At 33.4% G+C, this 16,705-nt stretch overlaps 1 protein-coding gene and 1 pseudogene across 1 annotated transcript; both read left to right on the forward strand.

Annotated features, from left to right (window-relative positions):
- The first annotated feature begins 6,675 nt into the window (after positions 1-6,675).
- Positions 6,676-8,677, forward strand: LOC11439452 (iron-sulfur cluster assembly scaffold protein IscU). The gene is made up of 3 exons (XM_003601209.4): positions 6,676-7,024; positions 7,215-7,269; positions 8,174-8,677. Exons 1-3 carry the CDS (start codon positions 6,733-6,735, stop codon positions 8,319-8,321), a joined length of 495 nt encoding a protein of 164 aa, XP_003601257.1. The 5' UTR covers positions 6,676-6,732; the 3' UTR covers positions 8,322-8,677.
- Positions 8,678-10,647: 1,970 nt separating this feature from the next.
- On the forward strand, positions 10,648-12,799 carry LOC11438491 (iron-sulfur cluster assembly protein 1-like; annotated as a pseudogene).
- The last annotated feature ends 3,906 nt before the right edge of the window (positions 12,800-16,705 follow it).

Below are 16,705 nucleotides of genomic sequence, written 5' to 3' on the forward strand. Positions count from 1 at the left end.
CGTAGAAGGTTTTACCGCAAAATATTGGAAGGTTATGAGGTGGGACAATCTGATCCAGGGAAGATAAATGTCCTTGATGCTATCAATTTGGCAATCCCAGCTTGTTCCATAGATGTTCAGCTAGTGAAGTTGTAGGAAATTTGGATGAATCCACTTTTGATGAAGAAACTCAAGACCTCCAGACTATGATCAATCAATGTGGCTATCGTAATAAGATGGATATCGACAATCTAATGAACTACCCATGTGAAAATGAAGCATGTTCGGAGGTTCAGAGTTTAGAAGATATTGTGCGTACTATCATTGAGAACAATGCAGAGGATGACGACGAAGATGATACGGTGTCTTTGGAGCCTGTTACGCGAAAGGAAGCACTTATGGCGTCGAACACTCTTCACAACTTTATGATACAATACAAAAATACAACACCTCAGCTATTGGATGCAATAAGAAAAGTTAGAGATGAGCTCCAAACAGACTTGAACTTTAAAGGAAAACAAACAACTATTGAATCATATTTCAACAAAGTGTAATATATTTTTTTTCAGTTTCTATGAATTATTAATTTATGATTTTCATGGGATCGAAAATTATAAAGGGATCTCCCAAAAAATTATTATCTTATTATTTTATCGAATTATCCAATTTTTTACACTGGCCCAAGTTGGGATCGGATAAATTTATTATTTTAGAGAGTTTATTAATTTACCGAGTATTAATTTAAAGAATTTCTACTGTATATGATATTAATAGAAGTAACAAAATAATAATATGTTGCCATAATAAGCATGGAAACAGTTTTGAGTTATATTAAGTTTTATCATATTTTTATATTTCTTCTGTTCTGTAATGTTAAGTTTTAAGCTATAGGCTTTACATTTCTTCACCTTCAGACTTTGGCCTTGGTGCTTGAAAATGATGGTATATGAATTTTGCAGAAGGTGGGTTTCTGGCTATTCATGTTTAGATGTAGAAAGCAAAGACATTTGGTTGGTTTTTATGGTTGTGACTTGTGGTTTGAAGATATGAGCCCTGTTTGGATAACAGATTATTTTGCACCTTACAGAATAAGCAATGATCACATAAGCACTTATGAATAAACTATCTCTATAACCGGTGACGTAGCCAAAAATTTTGAATAGTTAGGGCAATATATATATATATATATATATAAAGTGAAGTTTTTTATGCCACGTGTCAGTTTCATGTTTATTCGCAATATTTTTATTATTTTTTTCTAATTTTTCAAAATTAATATTTTATTTGGCATAAATATCTCAATAAACTTTTTATCTTATCTATTAAATATTTTACTTAACTTTTTTTTCAACAAATTACATACGATACCCTTCAATAATAAATCATTAATCAATCAATCAATAGTATATATATAAACTAAAGTTTTTTATGCCACGTGCCACTTTCACGTTTTTCGTATTATTTTTATTATTTTTCTATTTTTTAAAACCAATATTTGATCTCATCTATTAAATATTTTATTTAACTTTTTCATTGAATTCCTAATATTTTATATAACAGAAATAACATAAATTCCTAAAAGTTTACCAATTAATTTTTATCTGTATGTGCATCTATAAATTTATGAGTATTTATAATATGGTATATTTTATTATATTTGTGTGTATTTATTAAGATATTCATCCTATATCAATCCGTGATAAATTTTATTCGCGGATATCATACATATAATTTTTTTTATCTTCTTGAATATGTCTAACCCAGGCAACGCCAGGTAAATACACTAGTGCGCGTGCGCGCGCGCGCACACACATATATATATATATATATATATATATATATAACTTACACTCATCTAAAAACACTAAGGTGCAAACTAGCAAGCCTCACCCACCTAAAATTATTAGGGTGCAAGTTAGCAATCTACATCCACTTGATTATTTACATTCTTTTTTATAAGTATTATTAAGGGAAAAGTTAGCAACATTCATTAATTTACACCCACTTCCATCATTCTAAATATTATTTCCTTAAAAGTTTGTCTCTATTAAACATATGTCATTGTCTTTTTTGTTTCTTTTTTTAAGGATCTTTTTATGCTAGTTACAAAATTGCACTTCTATTTAAATTAATTAACTAAAGACACGCTTAAATCAAATAACTAATAAAAAACATAATTTGTTTTTGTAATTTTAATAGAAAGATTGATAACTTCTTTTGATTCAAAACCTTTTAAGTTATTTTTTTATAATATAAACCTATGAAGTTTTTCTATAATATATAATTACACTATTATCATATATTAATTATTTAGACGTTTTTGTTTAATGGGTTCCAAAACATATGTATGGAAGGTTGATAAAACTTTTTGAGTAAATATAATAAATAAATAAAACAATAATGTGTATTAGTGTGTATGTGTATATGTAATAGGGTAAAGATTGATGAACACCCTTTTAATTCATTCACCCTATACACCACTGCCATGTGGCAATTTATTTTGTCTTCTTCAACCAAAATAATATAGTATAAAATATAACATTTCCATTCTTTTGTTCCAAAAAAAAAAATTCCCCTTTTCTTTGTTCTCTCTCTTCACCCTCTCCCCCACCTCAGACCTTCACCCTCTATCATCTTTCTTCCCCTTTCCTTCCCGCTCTCTCTTTCTTTCTCCCTCACATCCGTCACCACAACCACCGTCGCCCCCACCTCTGTCTTGATCGGTGAAAGCAGCTAGGAGCAATCCAAACTCTTCAGGAGTCAGTGGACAACACTCATGATTTCTTAACTCTTGATCATTGAATTGGGAATTCAATACTCTTCCCTGCCAAATCACCTGCCGGTAGCAAATTTATCAGCTTTACCCCCACCAAAATCACAAGCTGAATGGGCTGCCATATCCTGCTCAGTGACCATTAATTATAGTTATAGGGTGGACGGGGCGACGACGGTGGTGGTGGGGAAGGGTGTTATCGGTGGGGCGACGGTGGTGGTGAGTGAAGGTGGACGGAGCAGTTCGCGACGGTTGTGGTGGACTAGTGTTGCTGCGGGAGGGAACTGAAAGAAGACGGTGAGGGTTGTGAGAAAACAGAGAAAAAGAAAGAGACAGTGTGGGTGGGTTGTGAGAAAGTTACATGTTTCTTTTGGACAAAATTACCCCTTATATTTTATGAATGGACAAAATTGCCCATGCCACATAGGGGGTGTAGAAGGTGGTTTGCCACATGGGGTTATTCATGTATAACCACTCTATGTAATATGCATGAAGCCTTGAAATTAGCGGGGGCACAAGCCCAGAGGGAGCTATATGTGGCTCCGCCACTTGTATTGTCATAACGTCTTATAAATACTTGTATCGGCTTGGAGCTAAACAGTCATATTGTATATAATATAGGTGAGCAAAGTAATAAAATAAGATTGTTTATTTTCATCCAAAAAAAAATGTAGTGTATTTATCATAAAGAAAGAAGGGTTAAATATGTTTTTGGTCCCTACATTTTGCGCGATTTTGAGAATAGTCCCTACATTTCAATGAATGTTTTTAAAATCCCTACATTTTTTCTCCGTTAGTGCAATTGGTCCCTGCCATCAGTGCCATGTTGATGAAACACAGGCCATCATAACAAGTTCAACCCCACCCCACCAAATCTCCACCACAACACCTTCCACACCCGCAACAACAAGCGCTTTCAACGATAACATCATCGCTTTCGGCCTCCAAATCTTCCCCTCTAAACCAACATATTTCACCGGAAGTGTGACGAACACCGGCGATCCGCATCTACGAAGCTGCGGAGAAAGATCGTGGTGAAGTTCTCCGCCGTTTTCCGGGGAGATTGGACCGCCAACATTGGCATCATGTTAGAAATTTGACAACAGGGACTATTTACACTAACTCAGGAAAAATGTAGGGATTTTAAAAACATTTATTGAAATGTAAGGACTAATTCTCAAAATTGTGCAAAACGTAGGGACCAAAAACATATTTAACCCAAGAAAGAATAACTTAGGTAGTTCCTTGGTAAACAAAAGAGTTTAAGACTAAAGTATATATTATTATGTCGGGTTATGTTAACCGGTGCTCCGGGCATTGGTTAAAGAAACCAAAAAAAGAAAATTTTAAATTAAAATAAATATTTTTTAGACCTTTAATGAGTTGACTGCACAAGTTTCAATGTGATGTTACTATATTTGCTTCCTTAACCCGTGCCCCAGGAGCACCGGTTAACATTACCCTATTATGTTTTATGATCATAATCTTCCAGAGTTATATTCAGGAGTTATTTTCATAATTAGCATACTATGTTTTATCCCGAGTTTGGGAACTCACTGCGATAGTAATATCTCATCCCACTCTCTTCAATCCTTTTCAGGTACAACTTATAAGCTATCTTGGAGTCAAATGGGCATTGGATCACAAGTGTCTAGAGTCTAGAATTCCCAGTTTTAGTTTAAGTTTTACCCTTTTTGTAAAAGGTGATTGATTTGTATTTAAAGTTCTATTTTAGTTCTCAAATTTTGTATTTCAATTTATGTCCGTTGTGTAGGACTTTTATTGGAAATTTTCACTTTAAAATCTCTGGTTGTTACAATATTTATTTTAAAGGAATTTTTATGTGTATTTTTTAAATACTTTTAAGTTGTAGAAAATAAAATATAAGAAATAAATAGATATGATTATACAATATTACATACATATACAAGTGTTTATATTTTGATTTTCAAAACTTCAAATAATACCCCTTAAAAAACTTCAAATAATACAACTGATAATATAAATCTATAATATTGAAAAATTACGACCTATTTTATAACAAGAAAGGTAAAACTACAAGGCAAAAGCATAAATTTTTTAAGATTTATTTCACTCGGTATATAAATCATTTGAAAATAAACAACTTTCTCCTTTTGCTTTTCCTTTCTTCTTTTTACACAACAGTATATTTTACCCGAAAATATCACATACCCCACACATGTACGGAACTTTTGGTGATAATCCATTTTGATTTTTTATTTTATTTTAAGGAAATACATTTTGGTTATGAAATCACTGCTTAGTGACTAGTAAAAAATTAGGACAGGTAACCACAAATGAAATGACAAATGTGATGATATAAGTTTTTTACGATTTATTTTTAAAAAAGTCAAGTCGCATGGATCTATAAGATAATCAACTCCTCTAGTCCGCAATTTTGCTCTGTTGGATAGACCATTCATTCTTTCCAAGCTTCCCATAAAAGTTTCGATCTTGGTATATAAGCCAACTTCATGAACAAATCCAATCTCCATGAACTTTAAGTTCATACCAATTTATAAGAATAAGATGCCTAACACAGACTTTGTAAGCACTCTCAACAATATGAACTCTTATTGCATCAAATCTTCATATTCCCTCATATAATTTTATTCAGTCTCATCAAAGGAATTGTCAAAATTTCATAAACATCACAGTCACTTTGATTATACTCTCCTTCTGATTTTTTTGTATAAATTATACATCAATTGGCCAACAATTTGAAATTGAGTTAAGAGATGATAAGAAACGTCATGTCCCAAAGTCGAAGATCGGTTCAAATGTTAACAAATGAGCCATCGCCAATCTTTCAATAATGTAATGTTTTTAACAAAATCATGAAAATCCAAATACTACACAAAATATAACTTGAATTATGGCCAATAACAGCACCCACAAATTTCCTCTATGAATAATGTTTTGCTTGGAAGACACTCAAGACAGTAACATGGGTTAGTTATTAACTTTCAACCCAAATTAACTAACCTAAATGTTAATAAACCATACAAAGGATAAAAATTTGTAGATAGCGTATGTATTCGAAAAAGTAAATATTGCATAGATTAAAGATAAGATGGAAGTTTATAAAGAGAAACATCTCTTGTCTTGCAAGCTAAAATGAGTTAAATCTAATATAAACACATAATGGATTAATTTAAATGTATAGAATGTACTTTTTTTTTAAAAGTCGGTATCCGATTCAAAAATCGATTAATTCAAGGTATCAAATCCCAACATTCACTTGTGAGGGCCCCATTTTTTGCTCTGTATGGACTAATCCACCAAAATTGTCAGCGGTGGGTTGAACCTTATACCTTGAAAGAAACACACTCTAAGATCAGATCTCAAACCAACATCACTAGACCAACCTAAATGGGTCGTGAAGAGTGTACTTTTTCTTCTTCTGAAAAAGCAAAACCAGTTCACTAAAATTGACACAAGGGAGAATCAAATCTGAGACCTTATGAAGAACACATTCCAGAATCTCAAGTCAACACCACGAGATCAACTCAAATAGATCGCGTAAAATGTACTTTATAGAGTTGTTTTGTGATAACTAGCGTAACCAACTAGCAACTAATTATAAATAATTGTCTTAATCAACACTAATAAATCTCTAACTATATCTAATCTAACAGTTTGACCATAAGCAGTTACCTGAATTGAATTTTCTCAAAACAAAAAAAAAATTGTTCTCTCAACAAGTTCAAATATCACTCATAAGATTTTTGCGCGGTGGCGTTGGTAATGTATGGGGTCTGGTTAGCAATATCCAAACGACCTCACTGAAACTGGGCTTTGTATTTTTTCCAACAATTCAGGAGAATTTCAGCTATCCACGTAGATAAGCAAAACCGCCTTGAAAGTAAAATAAAAGATAAACAAACCTATTTATTTTCTTCTTCTCAATTCTCATTCAGCATAAATTCATTTCCACCACAAAAAAGGAAAATAAAAACATGCTGAGAATCGCAAAGAAACTCGTGCAAACGGCGTCGTTTGAGACGCCAAATCCAGCAATTAGGGTTCTTCCACGATTCTACCACGAGAGGGTGGTGGATCACTACGACAATCCCCGGAATGTTGGATCCTTCGATAAGAATGATCCAACGGTGGGAACTGGTCTTGTTGGTGCACCCGCTTGTGGTGATGTCATGAAGCTTCAAATCAAGGTTGATGAGAATGGGAAAATCATTGATGCTCGCTTTAAGACCTTTGGTTGTGGTTCCGCCATTGCTTCATCTTCTGTTGGTAGGTCTTTTTGTATTTAGGGTTTGTTCTTTTTGCGGTGTTTGAATTTTAAATTTCCCTTTTTTATTGAATTGTTTGTTTCTCTTCTTAGAATTTTATGATTGTGATTATGGTATTGTTAATTGTGTTCTTTCGTTAATTAATTAACTATTATGCTTCTAATTCAAAGTTTTTTTATTTTTATTTGCAGCTACTGAATGGGTAAAGGGAAAGCAAATGGAGGAGGTTTTAACCATTAAGAACACGTAAGTATCGGAATTAGTATTCTTGAAAACTTTTGTTGCAAATTTGTGTTTTTGTAGTTTGTGTATTACTCTGTAATTTATTTGTTAATTATATGATATGATATTTTTCGCACTTATGATTGGGTGAAGAATAATTATGTGCTTGGGAATAAAATATGTTGCCATAATAAGCATGGAAACAGTTCTGAGTTATATTAAGTTTTATTATATGTTTATATTTCTTCTGTTATGCAATGTTGTGAAGTTTTAAGCTTTAGGCTTTACATTTCTTCACCTTCAGACTTTGGCTTTGGTGCTTGAAATTGATGGCATATAAATTTTGTAGATGGGTTTCTGGCTATTTAAGTTTAGATGCATAAAGCAAAGATATTTGGTTGGTTTTATGGTTGGGGTTTGATGATATGAGCCCTGTTTGGATAAACAGCTTATAGCATAGCGATGATCATATAAGCACTAACTATTTCTATAACACAAGATAAAATAAAGTCAAGCTGTTTTCATATAATCTGTATACTGTTTTATAACCTATCATGGATAGCTTATGAAAATAAGCTGAAAACAGCTCATGAACATGTCATAGCTGTTTTCACAAGTTCTTCCAAATAGTGTCACAGGGGTTTAGGTCAATAGATCATCTCAAATAAGTTGATCCAAACAGGCCCTTGGTTTTGTTCTTTTTCACAATGTCTTCTTCTTACTTTTTAATGATGACAAGTTGATGAATGATGAATCTAATAAGCCATCATCTTTTGCTGCTATGTTTTCAACCTTCTGGTTTATGAATTGTGCCTGTCTGTAGGATTTAATCTTACTACTAAATAATTTTATCTTTGTTAATGCTTCTATGATTGGTAGTTTTGGACTGTTTGTTAGTTTTTGAAGTGACAAAATTACTTTTGTGCAGTGAGATTGCAAAGCATCTTTCACTCCCGCCAGTTAAGCTTCACTGCAGCATGCTTGCTGAGGATGCTATAAAAGCAGCTGTTAAAGATTATGAAGCTAAGCGTGCCTCGGCTACTGCGGCCACAGGAGACAAATCTGCCACTGCATGATTTCTTCCATTGCTGGAATGATGATGAAAAAATTCATTAGTATGATTCTCCAATGGTGCTAATGAGTCGATTGCATATCATTAGAACATCTTTATTCCGACTTTTCTTGATTGGAGCTAGGCAGCCATATTGTATTGTCATAACGTCTTCTAAATACTTGTATCTGTATCGGCTTGGAGCTACGCAGCCATATTGTATTTGTCATAGTCTTATAAATACTTGTATTGCGGGATGAATTTTCTTGTTTGAATGGTTTGTTCGTAGGAATCAAATAATATTTTTGCTAAAATATTGTACACAATACAATCAGAATATGTACATGTAATATTTTCGTCCTTACACGATTTTGTTTGAAACCATATTTGTGATAGAACACACGCACACACAACACAATAGATCTTCAATTTTCTGCACAAACCTCTGCCATACGGCCCCAAGTTGGACACCACTTGTGTACCATTGGGATACCAATGTTATATAACATTGGCCAATGAAGGTGTGTCATATAGCACTTCAGATGCATATCTTTTCTCTTTCCTCTTTAGACATTCCTATGTGCCACACCTTCATTGGGATACCAATGTTATATAACATTGATATCTCAATGGTAGACAAGTGGTGTCCCCCCAAGTTCTTCTCAAAGGCCTGTAAACCTCTGCCATGTGTTGCTCTTTAGGATTGTCCTCACTTTTTTATTTTCATTTTTGTGGGAACAAAGGGGCATCATAGCCCGGGATCATCCCCTATTCAACTAGCAACAATTGGATGAATCATGTCACATAAGAATAATGGCTGGAGAGACCTGAGATCGTATGCCAAATTATACTTAGAAAGTCATGATTTGTTCTCGAGTTCTCGTTGTTTGTAAAGCCTCTTTGGCAGCACTCTTACACAACATATCTGTGTAACTTTAGATAAAGTCTTATAAGTTATAAGTATAGATCTTATAAGTCATAAGTTAAATTAGATACATTATATTTTCTCTCTTAATTATTATGAGATTGTATTAATGTATCAGACAAAGAAGAGGGATGCTAGATATTTTTGTGATTTAGCTTTGAAATCAGTTATGAATGAATATTATAGCGACATTAGCAAGAATTTATGGAAAAGATCATACCTGCTCTGGTTTTTGTGGAAGAGTTTATTTGGTTGTGCAGTGTGCTTCAGGTGTTGCCTAGTAGACAATAGTTTATGGTATCATACCTGCCCTGACACTACAATATGAGATGGTAGTACATTACCTATCAGTACCTGGTTCGCAGGCAAGACTACAAAAGTAAATGACGCCATATTGATGTTTAATATCGTTGTTCGTTGATTGACTCATATGAACGCGTTGTGAGAACCATTTTCTTTATATTTGATCAGTATATTTCAAAGGGATCAAATGAGTTAGAAGCTACCTTGGTGATCTATTCAGCAAAGTTTGATTCGTCTTGGACATATGAAGAAATTAAGGTGTATATGGATGAACTAGATGGAGAAGTTTGTTCGGTTGATCCATTACTGTGCTTGTGTTTAATTACTGGTAGCTTTTGAAAATGCTATTTATTTTCTAAAGTCTAATTGGATGCAAGTATACATTGCCTCAAGTAATAGTATAAAAAGATCGTACTCACATGGATTGAGGCGATGTAGCTTTGTGCATCTTTTCAATTTATAAACTTGTTTGCGTAAAAAAATAACTCATTCAAAGTAACAACAATTAAAATAAAGTTGGAAATAGGAAGATATGGTAAAGAAAAAAAAAACTTAGCAGATCTCCCATGACAAAGCGTGGTTAAGAGCAATGAGTCAGCTATGACCATAGGTTTGTAAAAACACAAACAGTTGCAACTTCATATAGATTCATGGAGACCAAGTGGCCTTAGAGACTTTTTAATACAACCATCATGGTAAGCATGTGGAGATAGCTCTCTGGATGTTCATTTCATCATGCTTACCATCCATTATTGTTAAGTTATGTCTTAACATTTTTCTCATGGAAAGGTCGAGCCTTTTAGCTATATCTTTGTAATCTGAGCTTGAATCATTCTTATACATCATTGAAGAATGTACTTCTTTTCTTTTTGAAGAAACCAAATTAGTTCACCAAAATCGGTATAAGGAAAAATCAAATTTGAGGCCTTGTGAAAAACACTTTTCACTTTCAATCTCAAGTCATCACTATCAGGTCAACCCAAGTGAGACGTATAGAATGTATTTTATACAGTTTTTTATTTTATTTTTTATAGATAGATGAGTCATTGTAAACTCACACATAAGTGGAAGTACCAGTTCGAACCTTTGGATCATAAACTAACACACACAAGTGTAGAAAAAAATGCTGGGAATCGCAAAGAAATTTGTGCAAACGGTGTCGTTTGAGACGCCGAATCCAGCAGTTAGGGTTCTTCCATGATTCTACCACCCGAAGGTGGTGGATCACTACGAAAAACCCCGGAATGTTGGATCCTTCGATAAGAATAATCCGGATGTGGGAATTGGTCTTGTTGGTGCACCCGCTTGTGGTGAAGGTGATGTTATGAAGCTTCATATTAAGGTCGTTGAGAATGGGAAAATCGTTGAAGCTTGCTTTAAGACCTTTGGATGTGGTTCCACTATTGCTTCATCGTCCGTTGGTAGGTTGTTTTCATGAATTGGTTTGTTATAGGAAATTCAGGAATTTGTTTTGTTTTTTAGGGTTTGTTCCTTTTATGGTGATTATTACAAATATGTTATTGTTAATTGTGCTATTAATTATGTTTCTAATTTGTTGTTTACTCCCTCCGTCTCAAAATAATTGCCTCTTTACCCATTTTCTTTTTCTCAAAATAATTATCACTTTAAAATACCAATGTAACATTTATTATTTTTTCCGTTACTATATCCTTATTTATTGAATTTCATTTAACTGAACTACTCCACTAACTATAATTAATAAGGATATTTAAGTAAATTATACAAATTTTACCATCAAATTCAACACAATTAATCATTTCCTTAGTAATTGTCCATAAACCTTAAACGACTATTATTTAGAGACGAAGGGAGTATCGTTTTGCAGCTACCGAATGGGTAAAGCGAAAGACAATCGAGGAGGTTTTAACCATTAAGAACACGTAAGTAACGGTGTAAGAATTTTTTACTTTGTTGCAAATTGAGTTTTTGTCTGGCTGTAGTTTGTGCATTACTACGTGATTTATTTCTTATTTTTTGTGTATTACTATGTGATTTATTTCTTGTATTTTTCGCACTTAGGATTGGGTGAAGACTAGTTATTTGCTTGAGAATATTGGATGATATTCATAAAAGTAACGAATAATTATGTGCTTGAGAATAAAATATGTTGCCACAATAAGCATGGGAACAGTTCTGAGTTATATTAAGTTTTTATTATATTTTTATATTTCTTCTGTTCTGTAATGTTAAGTTTTAAGCTCTAGGCTATACATTTCTTAAACTTCAGACTTTGGTTTTGGTGCTTGAATTTGATGGTATATGAATTTTGTAGAAGGTGGATTTTTTGCTATTCAAGATTAGTTGTAGAGCAAAGATATCTGCTTGGTTTTATGGTTGGGGTTTGAAGATATGAGCCCTGTTTGGTTAAACAGCTTATTCTGCAGCTTATAGCATAAGCGTGCATCATATAAGCACTTATGAATAAACTATTTCTATAACACAAGATAAAATAAAGTCAAGCTGTTTTATAACCTATCATGGAGAGCTTATGAAAATAGCTTATAACCATTTCATAGCTGTTTTCACAAGTTCTCCCAAATAGTGTCACAAGTGTTTAGGTCAATAGATCATCTCAAACAAGTTAATCCAAACAGGCCCTTGGTTTTGTTATTTTTCGCAATGTCTTCTTCTTGTCTCCTTTTTAATGATGACAAGTTGATGAATTATAAGCCATCGTCTTTTGCTGCTATGTTTTCAACCTTCTGGTTTCGTTTTTATCCTTTTTTTTTTCTTCCCGGAAGGAGGATCTTTTGGTTTCTGAATCGTGCCCATCTGTAGGATTTAATTTTAGTAAATAATTTTATCTTTGTTAATGCTTCTATGATTGGTAGTTTTGGTCTGTTTGTTGTTAGTTTTTGAAGTGACAAAATTAATCTTGTGCAGTGAGATTCCAAAGCATCTTAACCTCCCACCAGTTAAGCTTCACTGCAGCATGCTTGCTGAGGATGCTATAAAAGCAGCTGTTAAAGATTATGAAGCTAAGCGTGCCTCGGCTACTGCGGCCACGGGAGATAAAATCTGCCACTGCATGATATCTTCCATTGCTGGAATGATGATGAAAAAATTCATTAGTGTGATTCTCCTATGGTGCTAATGAGTCGATTGCATATCATTAGGACATTTTTATCCAGACTTTTCTTGATTGGAGCTAGGCAGCCATATTGTATTGTCATAAAGACTTATAAATACTTGTATCGCGGGATGAAGTTTCTTGTTTGAATGGTTTGTTCGTAGGAATCAAATAATATTTTAGCAACACAGTACAATCAGAATATGTATATGTAATATTTTCGACCTTACACGATTTTGTTTGAAACCATATTTTTGTGATAGAAACCTGGTGTTTTATGAAAAATAGACATGGATGATTCCCCTGATTACAGAGAAAGAACACATGCACACACAACACAATAGATCTTCAATTTTCTGCACAAACCTCTGCCATATGTTCCCAAGTTCTTTTCAAGGGCCTGTGAACCTCTGCCATATGTTGCTCTTTAGGATTGTCCTCTAATTTTTATTTCCATCTTTGTGGGAGCAAAGGGGCATAGCATAGCCCCAGGATCATCCCCTATTCAACTAGCAACAATTGGATAAATCATGTCACATAAGAATAATGGCAGGAGAGACCTAAGAATCATGTCACATAAGAACAATTGTTCTCGAGTTCTTGTTGTTTGCAAAGCCTCTTTGGCAGCACTCTTACACAACGTATCTGTATACCTTTAGACAAGGTCTTTTAAGTTATAAGTTAAAATAGAACTTATAAAGTTAAATTAGATACATATTATATTTTCTCTCTTAAGGATTATGAGATTGCATTAATGTATCATCTGAAGACAGAGAAGAGGGATGTTGGATATTTTTGTGATTTAGCTTTGAAATCAGATAAGAATGAATATTATAGCCATATTAGCAATAATTTATGGAAAAGATCACACATGCTCTGGTTTTTGTGGAAGAGTTTATTTGGCTGTGCCGTGTGCTTCAGGTTTTGCCTAGTAAATAATAGTTATGGTATTCATATCTGCCCTGGCACTATAATGTAAGATGGTAGTACATTACCAGTACCTGGGTGTACCAGATTATATCACCCTTTTTCAAAAAGTCAAAGGGTTAAACTGAAATTAAAATAAAAAGTCAAAGGATAAACAACGCCCTTATGTTACTCTTATTTCTTCTTCTTGTTTTTTTTTTTAAGGATAAATTTATCCAAAAAAAGATCGAGTAAAATTAGTTATTAATGGTAGTTTTTTTTTAGAGGTAATGGGTAGTTAATTTTAGAGTTGTTATTAAATAATGATGATATAGATTATTTTAGTGATTAGAAGTACCTAAACACCTTGTACCAAAAAAAGGGCCTAAACCCAAAATGGCAATGTTGATATGCTTGTTTGATAATACGGTGGATTTGCCTATATTACAACCACCGTGATTTTATAAAATGTACATTGTATAGTTTCTACAGTGACCATCCTTTCTTTTGCGGTTCTTTCTTTGAGGATGTAGTGTTGTCTCAATGCATCCTTTCTCCGCTATATGAATTATGCATTTTTTTTATTTTTTTTTAGCTTTTGTTGAATTGGCCAGATAGCTAGTTTTATGGCTATATATTACATTTTGACGATACTACGCGTTAACATTTGTGTATTATGTTCTGGATAATACAGGGTGTTATATTTTATTACATTAAGTTATTATGGTGTTATATTTTGTTATATTATGTTTTTTTTTTTATAAAAATAAACGATATTCATTCATTCAAATTGATAGACACATCGATACAATATAAATCCAAATTCGCTAAAAACAAAAAGGATGAATATGTAAACAAACTCACAGCTTCCATGTTAATAACATAAAACGGCAAAATACTTATGCCTACAAATATGACTGTATTTATGTCTCCGGATCTGCAACGTTGACGACGCCAAAGTCATTGTCATTGATCGGAAAATAAACACCGCACTAAGACAGGAAATCAAATAAACACCGCACAAAGACGAGAAATCAAAACAAAAGTCGTAGACGATGAAATCACAAAAACAAACGAAAGAAAACATAAAATATGTGAAATCACTTATTCAATTAGAATAGAAGAAAAAACAATTCTGAGGGGTGATTTTTGGGTCAAAATTGACCCTAAGTCACCCCTCTGAAAAGAAGAAAAAGTAAGGGGTGACGGTTAGGATTTGAGAAGGAGAGAAGAGAGAGGAAGAAAGGGGAGAGTGTTATATTATGTTTAGTAAGTGTACTATTCCAGATTCTATAAACTGAAACAATGTTTTACGCATTCAATTTTTATAATCTAAAACCTGTCAATATAAATTGATAACTTGTGGATTGGGGGTCTGGAACAATTTGCATTATAATCCGAACTATGTGGGTCAACAGCACACTGAGTTTCTGTGGTCTACAACGCAATAAATTTCTATAAATTGGTTCATTTTCATTCTGCACAACATAACAATAAACACTTAATCCAGTAGATATGAAAATTAACTAGCTACAATTTACTACAACAAGGGGGAACCCTATATGTTTTGGATCAATGTTGATGTTACACTCTCTGTTTAGGATAAAATTGATGGTCGTTTCAACTCAACCAAAACGACACGAGAAGAGTGGCCAGTGCTGAATATCGTCATTCGTCGATCGACTTAGATGAATGCGCTCGGTTCATGTTCTCTATCTTTGGTCAGTTTGATTCGCCCTAGGACATGAAGAAATCAGGGTATATATTGATGAGATAGATGGAGAGGTTTGTTTGGCTGATTCATTATCTTGTTTGTGTTTAATTATTGATAGCTTTGAAAACACTATTGTATTTTCTAGAGTCTAACTGGGTGCAACACTATACACTGTCTTAAGTAATAGTATAAAAATATCGAACTCACATGAATTGAGGCGATGTAGCATCCTGTAACTTTTTCAGCTTGTAAACTTGTTTACGTAAAAATATAATAACTCATTCAAAGTAGCAACAATCAAAATAAAGTTGAAAACGGCAAAATATGGGAAAGCAAACAAAAAAAAAACTTAATTAGGAGATATCAAACGACAAGACATAGTTAAGAACAATGAATAAACTATGACCATGGGTTTGCAGAAACATAGATAGTTGCAACTTTGTGCAAATTCCTAGAGACCAAGTGGTCTTAGAGGGTTTTCAACATAACCATCACGGTAAACATGTGGCGACAACTCTCTAGAGGGTCACTTCATCATGCTTACCATCCAACATTGTTAAGGTCAAATCTTGGACACTTTCCTTGTACTTGCAATCATTGGTGACTCGTCAATTAGTGAAGGCATCATATATTTAAAATTTGTAGCATCATATACATGTTACATTTCATTTTCAAAAGCATATATACCCATAATAATTTTCCTCTGCGATCTTTAATATTCTAGAAATATTGAATGATTTTCTCGTTTTCAATATCAATAAAAAGTATCTCATTCTATATAAATAACTAAACAATCATTTAACAGTCATTTTCCATTCGATTTCACATCTGATTCATATTATCAAAAAAGGATTTGAAATATATATGATGATACATGTGGGCGAAGAGAAAAATGATACGTGATAAGTGTGGGTCATGCGATCAAATTGTCAACCATTGATATATTATACTACTAAAAAGGTTTTTTAAAAACTTTGTGTAGGCACAAGCCCACCCATGCTTTAACATGCATTCGTCCTTGATTGGTGCCGGCAAACTCTACTTTGATCGTAAAAGTTATGAAACATTTTTTTTCGAGGCTTGAGTTATGGAGCATTTTCTTGAGATGTATCCACATATATTGACCCCAACTATATCGTAGATAAGCCATACACAATGAGATTCGTCCTTGGATAGGGCCACAAGTTACTAGAAAACTACATGATATTCTTTGATCAGATAGTCGCCGGACGACAAGACATTCGACCCTTATGATGACCACTGTCAGATGTGTCTATTCGAAGACATATGTTGGTACTTCGATTGGATAAAGTGCAACCACAAAATGATTTAACTCGTGTCCTTGGGCACTGATTATCAATATCAAACGAAGAATTAAAGGTAGCCGTGAGCTTAACTCAATTGATAAGGACAATGCATACTATATGCAAGGTGTAGGGTTCAAACACCGGACACAAAAAAAAAAAAAAA

Source organism: Medicago truncatula, chromosome 3, assembly GCF_003473485.1.
Source record: "Medicago truncatula cultivar Jemalong A17 chromosome 3, MtrunA17r5.0-ANR, whole genome shotgun sequence".
In the NCBI taxonomy this organism is placed as follows: domain Eukaryota; kingdom Viridiplantae; phylum Streptophyta; class Magnoliopsida; order Fabales; family Fabaceae; genus Medicago; species Medicago truncatula.